This window comes from Wasmannia auropunctata, unplaced genomic scaffold (assembly GCF_000956235.1).
Source record: "Wasmannia auropunctata unplaced genomic scaffold, wasmannia.A_1.0 LD336078.1, whole genome shotgun sequence".
Classification (NCBI taxonomy): Eukaryota; Metazoa; Arthropoda; class Insecta; order Hymenoptera; family Formicidae; genus Wasmannia; species Wasmannia auropunctata.
Window position 1 is genome coordinate 2,812,575 of NW_012026812.1, and position 7,114 is coordinate 2,819,688.

Sequence of the window (7,114 nt, forward strand, 5' to 3'; positions counted from 1 at the left end):
TCCCTCACATCGACCAAATCAATTGAGAAAACGGATATGCAATTTTCCGCATTTTACGTTTCCTTCACGCGAGCGGGACAAATTCGGTAAGATCGGTAACGCGAGAACGTAAAGTTTCGAAAAATGTGCGTTCAATCAATTGTACGTTGAGCATATTATGTCAAATGACGAAGCAAAATCCGTACTTAAGGGTTGAAATACTTTTACTTTTTTTTTACAATCTTTGTCTTTCGGCATAACAAAAAAAATGACCACTGCTAAATCGTTGTATTTTCGCGTGAACATGTAAAAGAATTATGTGGAGAGAAAATAACAAAATGATTAATAAACGAATCGCCTGATTTTATTTACGTAAGTCCTTCGTTTGACGGGTCCTTTTTGTCACTTCTTGTGCAGAAGCGTAAGTGTGGCACGCAGAATGCTGTGATTAATGCTTCGGTCAACGTATTGTAACATTCGCATGTTAATCGCGCCCTTTAACATAGGCCCAGATATAAGATAGAATCAAATAATATCATAATGAAGTCAATTCTTAGTATTTATTTGTGACTTATAAGACAATTTTCATTATGATTTCTGTGTTTTATTTTGAACTCCGTTATAAGAGATTTATGCACGTCTCAACTCTCAAGTAAATTTATACATCTCACGTACGTGATCTTGCAAAGAATAAAGGGCGATAATATCGCGCGATGATAAGGTACAAGCCCGATAACGTGGTGATTTTAAGATCCCACTGAAAATAATTTACGACATATTTCTGCGTATAAAAATCACGTAAAAAATTACACGCGCTCAAAAGAGTACTGTTTAGGTACAGGAAGAGTAATACGGCGGTGAAAAAAATATAATCAACGCGGAGTGCATAAACGTCTTGTAATTCAGTCTCACGTAATCGAGCCGAAACACGGAACTCTTTAAAAAAAAAACCATAGATCCATAGGTATTCAGGACGCTCGCGAGACTCGGTGACACCTCGATAAAAATACATGCGCGACTATTAAAATTAACGCCACGTCAAACGCATTTTTCGACGCGACCGATACACTTTGGTTAACCTAACCAATTTTTTTAAACTCATTTCCAAACTTCTCATTGAATCGCTGTTACATCGTATTTTAACAGCGGGACGATTAGTGTCGCGATAAAATATACGGTGGCATCAAATAATACTTTTGGAAGCCGGCTACGAGGCCACGCAACGTGCCGGTGCGTTCGTGTTTACAGTCAGCTGTGGTCAGCTGATAGCTCGGAGAAATCGAGGTTAGAATAGTCGGAATGAATCGTCGCCCACTACTGTTGGCACACCTGGGAAAGCGCTCGGTGCGCCGCGAGTGCGAGTGCCCTTGCACGCATGTACGCGAAGCAAACTTCAAATCATTCGTAGCCCATCCACTTTCGCGAGGATGATTCATTACAACAAGTATTCGTCCGTGACGATAATCGTTCGAGCGCGATCGGAAACGGTATCAGAGATACCGAATCACCGCGACACAGGCGAACAAATGAGTAGAATACGAAAGCATTGACTCACCGTACGCTGCCCATGTCTCGTCGCTGCCGGCAGCTCCGTCCAAGGCCCAGGCCTCGCTCGATTCAAGATCCCCGCATATCCGCGACTCGTACTAATCCACAGGGTGGTCCACACCGCGTTCACACTTCACACGCGACACTACTTTCGGCACACTCCCGACGCTCGATCGCGTTCGGAGACTCGTAGGGGAACGGCGCACGAACGAGACGGACGCGACGCGGCTTCGCGCCATTCCCCTCCGACGACCAGACTGGACTGCCGAAGAGCGGCGCGCGGAGCGCGGCGGTGAGCAAGATGGCGGCCGCGCAGGCGCGCAACGCGCGAATGCGAACGACGGTTGGCGAGACGCGATCGCGATTGAATGTCGCGTTGAAATTACGTTTGATCGCTGCCACACGCTTCGATTTACCTGCCGCAACATTGGCACAATCGTTTTTTAATAATCTAGGCTCTCGTTCGCACGTGGTGGGCGATTTGGGTGAAAGCCGCGAAAGACGCGGAGCGGCTACACATCTACTCGCGTCCGGATCCAAGCGACGCGAAGTTGTGGGACGCGGACCGACTTTTCAATTATACTTGAATATCATTGATCGCGATTGCCATCGATCGTTGTCGCATACCTTGATTGACGGCATCGGGATACTCATGTACGAGCGTTACTTGATCCGCAATCTCGGGCCACGAATATCTCGGGACGCGTGCAGGCAGCGTTCAAATGGCCGTATTCAATGCGATATTTTAATTCGCCAACCTTCGCTTGAACGCACGCCTGTAACCGCCATGTTTTTTCACGCCGCGTCTCTCGGCTCGGCGTCCGTGACGTCAGTCAATCGGCGGGGACGAAGGTGCGTAGTCGCGCCGCACTCATTCGCGCATATCTTTCCCGAGATATTCGTGGCCCGAGATTGCCGATCAAGAACGCTCGTACATGAGTATCGCGATGCCGTCAATCAAGGTATGCGACAACGATCGATGGCAATCGCGATCAATGATATTCAAGTACAATTAAAAAGTCGAGGTCGGCGTCCCACAACTTCGCGTCGCTTGGATCGCCGCACGCGAGTAGGTGCGTAGCCGCTCCGCGTCTTTCGCGGCTTTCACCCATCGAAATCGACCACCGCGTGCGAATGGGAGCCTAGATTATTAAAAAACGATCGTGCCAATGTTGCGGCAGGCAAATCGAGGCGTGCGGCAGCGATCAAACGTAATTTCAACGCGACATTCAATCGCGATCGCGTCTCGCCAATCGTCGTTCGCATTCGCGCGTCGCGCGCCTGCGCGGCCGCCATTTTGCTCACCGCCGCGCACCGCGGCCGGCACTACGGCAGTCCACTGTCCAGTCTGGTCGTCGGAGGGGAATGGCGCGAAGCCGCGTCGCGTCCGTCTCGTTCGTGCGTCGTTCCCCTAGCCTCCGAACGCGATCGGGAACGTGCCGAAAGTAGTGTCGCGTGTGAAGTGTGAACGAGGAGTGGACCACCCTGTGGATTAGTACGAGTCGCGGATATGCGGGGATCTTGGATCGAGCGAGGCCTTGGACGGAGCTGGCGGCGGCGGCGAGACATGGGCAGCGTACGGTGAGTCAATTCTTTCGTATTCTACTCATTTGTTCGCCTGTGTCGCGGTGATTCGGTATCTCTGCGCTTCGCTCCGCGATCCCGCTCAGACGAATTATCGTCACGGACGAATTCACTCATCCTGACGAGTCATATCCGCGCGAAAATGGTTAGGCCGCGAACGATTTGAAGTTTGCTTCGCGTACATGCGCAAGGGTTGGCACTCGCGGCGTTCCCAGGCGTGCCAACGATGTCGAGCGACGAGTGCGACGATCCTTTTCCGTACTATAACCTCAATTTCTCCGAGCTCTGACTGTAATGTCTGTAAACACGAACGTACCGGCACGGCATTGCGTGGCATCTTAGCGTGTCGGCTTCCAAAAGTAACGTTTAACACTCTAGCCACAGTATATTTTACAGTACATTTTATCGCGACATTAATCGACCGCGCTGTTAAAGTACGACATAACAGCGATTTAACGAGAAATTTGAGAATGAGGTTAGAAAAGTTGGTTAGGTTAACCAAAGTGTGTCGGTCACGTCGAGGATGCGTTTGACGTGGCGTTAATTTTAATAGTCGCGCGTTTTTATCGAGGTGTCTCACCGAGTTTCACGAGCGATCTGGGTCTACGTTTTTTTTAAACGACCATGAGTGTCGCGTCTCGGCTCAGTAACGTGAGAATGAACTACAAGATGTTCATGCCCTTCACGTTGATTATATTTTTCACGAGCACCGTAATGCTCTTCGTGTATCTGAATCGTATCCAACCGGATTATTTCATCGATGAGGCTTTCCACATACCTCAGACATTACGATACTGCGCGTGGAATTTTACGCAGGTAAATATATTACGGAAAGAATTTGTATTTGTACATTCTTGAGCACGTAATTTTTTACATGATTTTTATACGCAGAAATAAAGTCGTGAATTATTTTCAGTGGGATCCTAAAATCACCACGTTGCCGGGCTTGTACCTTATTACCACCACGATATTATCGCCCTTTAATCTTTGCGAGGTCACGTACGTGAGGTGTATAAATTTACTTGGGACGTGCATAAATCTCTATCTTCTTTACAATGTTATAAAGGTGAATTGTAAGTCGAACGATAGGGATCGATGGAGCAGTTGGTTGATACTCGCGTTGGCGTACAATCTCACGCTCTTCCCGCCCTTGTACTTTTGGAGCTTCTTTTATTACACGGACGTTGTGTCCACTAACGTGGTGCTCTTAATGATGTATCTGCACCAGCGTAAGCACACGACGATGACGGCCCTTGCAGGTAATTATTCCACAGCTGTATAAGTCACGCGAGGTAGAAACGATACTTGATATGAGAGTGATACAAGTATAAAAATAATGAATCACACATACAGGTTTACTAGCCGTGCTTGTTCGTCAGACGAACATCATTTGGCTGGGTTTCTTTACCATAGAGCGCGCATTAGATATATTTGGCCGCAGGATGGAGCAGCCCGTCCCGCCTGGAGTGTTCAGTACTCCGTTACACTTTCGTGTAAGTAACATGATACGAATTACAAGCTGCAAAGAGCGAGAGAGATACGTTAGGAAAAAACAATTTAGCAGAATTGTAATTTTGAATCACATTTTAGTTAATTTGGAGGCAGATAGTGTACGAATTTCGCATAGGTCCTCAGGCCTTCCTCAAGTTCGTCGCGCAGGTGTGCGCTAGTCTACTTCCCTATCTAACGGTATGCCTCATGTTCGTCGCTTTTGTCACGTGGAACGGCGGCATAGTGATAGGCGATCGTACCGCCCACGTCGCGACGGTTCACCTCTGTCAGATACTCTACTTCTCCGCCTTCGTCTCCCTGTTCTCGTGGCCGTACGTGGTGCCGCACTGGCGAACGTGCTCGCAATTCCTACGTCGGCACTGGATCCTCGCGGGTTGCGCGATCGCGCTAACGGCCGCGACGATACGCTTCAACACGCTCGTTCATCCGTACGTTTTGGCCGACAATCGGCACTACTGGTTCTACGTGTGGAATCGATTCATGGGCCGACACGCGGCATTCAGATACTTACTGATACCGATTTACGGCGCGAGCCTGTTCGCCATGTCGCGAAACATCGCTCATCTGCGATTTCTCACGCAGATTAATTACGTTATTTGCGTGAGCGCGATGCTGGTGCCGCAGTTGCTCGTAGAACCGCGTTACTTCATCCTGCCGTACGTGTTTTACCGTTTGAATATGAAAAGGCCGGGGAGGTGGCAGATCTGTTGCGAATTGCTCACGATCCTCGCGATCAATTGCCTGCAATTTTTTATTTTCGCCAGCAAAGTGTTCTACTGGGAGGATCAGCCGTATGCCCAGCGAATTTCGTGGTGACACTTACCACGTAAGAATATACGAAATAAAAAATATATTTGACTTCCATGTAAAGTGTTCGATGCCTTCCTCCGCGTTTCTTTTCCTACGCGCGATAATGTCGATTTAGGAAGACCGGATTTAAAAAGGGAGGGTAATTGGAAGAAAAAGATAAATAATGTTACTTGGAACAATAGTTTATTGTTCATAACTGAAACTTGTGGCAAAACTGCTAGATGATTTTGTACAGCAACAGCTTGTCAATTTGTAATTTCACGGCACGTATATTATCGTCAGCGCACAATATATTAAACGTATTCGATCGACGACCGAGAACTTTTTATTCCTATTTTTTTTTATTACGCCCCTTCGTATCGTTATTTTGCCATGTTATAATTTTTCTTATCGAATATAAATGTTGCGCGTAACGGTATAGTAAAAGGTACCGAGATGCAATCTGCGAATCTTCTTCACTTATTCTAAACTTCTTTTTTTATTTATACAATAAAGAACTGTGTCTTGAGAAAATCAGGCCTGACACAAAAATGTCGTTAAAAATAAAAATAGAAAAAGTATTATGTTCGTACAATTTTGAGTTTGTACTTCGAATTCGCAAATATACTACTATTAAAAAAAGTACAAATTAAATAATTCGTATAACGAGTAGAAAATAGCGAAGGAAATATGTGTGCACTGTAATTCTCACATTCCATGAAAAACTGCTCCCATTCTCTCCGGACTTCTTTTCGGACCTGGGTGTGATATGAATATACACGTAACAAAAGATATTAATTATCTCGTTTAGAAACAAAGATTTGTATGTACAACTTCCGGCTTGCGCATATACACTCAGCCTCTGGATTGCCGGAAATTTGAGCATTACTCGCGACGGAGGAGCGTCTTTTCGTCCACCTCCTGGGTCGCGTAGAAGCGATACTATAAAACAAATATCGTATATCACAAACGGTCTCGAATCAACGCGCTAAGTACTCTCTAGGATTTCTCAAAATTAAAACTAAGACGCCTTACTTCCTACATGCTTTTTAATAAAACAAGGATAAAATCGTTCACCTATCTATTTCTCTTCCTCTTTCTCTCTCTTTCTCTCGCTCGCTCTTTCGCTTCCTTTCTCTCTTTCTCTCTCTCTCTCTTTCTACAATCTAACTGCGCGAGAATCGCACATATTGCTTGTCGTAAGTTTATTGCGGACCGTATCCATATAAATAAATCTGAAACGCAAATAACGTATCTTCTGTACACAAATCTCCGCACATTCCGGCAGGATATGTGAAATGGGAAAAATCTAAATGCCATCTCTCGCTTCTTCGACATTTGATCAATTTCTAAATAGTGCAATTATTCTATAGATACTTTACGTATATACGCTATAATTTCTTGAGTTTTGGTGTCATAACGGTAATATACATATACATATACACACAAATATATATACATTTATATGTATGCATGTATATGTATATTTTATAGGACATAATAGCGTTAAAATTATTATCATCCACACGCTGGAATTACGTCTATCGCTAATAAAGCGATCACACGCTAGATAAAAGTAGATGAAGTAGAGCACCTTCGGAAATCAATGTGTCGCAAGAACTCATTGGGAATCCTTAGGAAAATATTTTAAATCACCCTGCTCTAACTAATGACACGAAATACCTTCCGATATCAATTTTAA

General features: G+C 45.5%; 2 protein-coding genes across 2 annotated transcripts in view; one reads left to right on the top strand and one right to left on the bottom strand.

Moving 5' to 3' along the window:
* LOC105448925 (single-stranded DNA-binding protein 3) overlaps positions 1–1,785 on the bottom strand; it is a 46,237-nt gene extending 44,452 nt beyond the window's left edge. Inside the window, exon 1 of the mRNA XM_011687797.1 lies at positions 1,535–1,785. Coding sequence (XP_011686099.1) covers positions 1,535–1,548 — 14 coding nt within the window. The 5' untranslated portion in view covers positions 1,549–1,785. The remainder of the gene's footprint in view (positions 1–1,534) is intronic.
* Positions 1,786–3,349: 1,564 nt separating this feature from the next.
* On the top strand, positions 3,350–6,659 carry LOC105448927 (putative Dol-P-Glc:Glc(2)Man(9)GlcNAc(2)-PP-Dol alpha-1,2-glucosyltransferase). The gene is made up of 4 exons (XM_011687802.1): positions 3,350–3,927; positions 4,028–4,370; positions 4,465–4,604; positions 4,702–6,659. Exons 1-4 carry the CDS (start codon positions 3,736–3,738, stop codon positions 5,437–5,439), a joined length of 1,413 nt encoding a protein of 470 aa, XP_011686104.1. The 5' UTR covers positions 3,350–3,735; the 3' UTR covers positions 5,440–6,659.
* The last annotated feature ends 455 nt before the right edge of the window (positions 6,660–7,114 follow it).

Bases quoted from the DNA above. Each gene is read 5' to 3' on its own strand.
- LOC105448927 (XM_011687802.1), top strand. From the start codon at position 3,736: ATGAGTGTCGCGTCTCGGCTCAGTAACGTGAGAATGAACTACAAGATG. The intron at 3,928-4,027 runs GTAAATATATTA...AATTATTTTCAG, and splicing joins GCGCGTGGAATTTTACGCAG to TGGGATCCTAAAATCACCAC. The intron at 4,605-4,701 runs GTAAGTAACATG...ATCACATTTTAG, and splicing joins GTACTCCGTTACACTTTCGT to TTAATTTGGAGGCAGATAGT.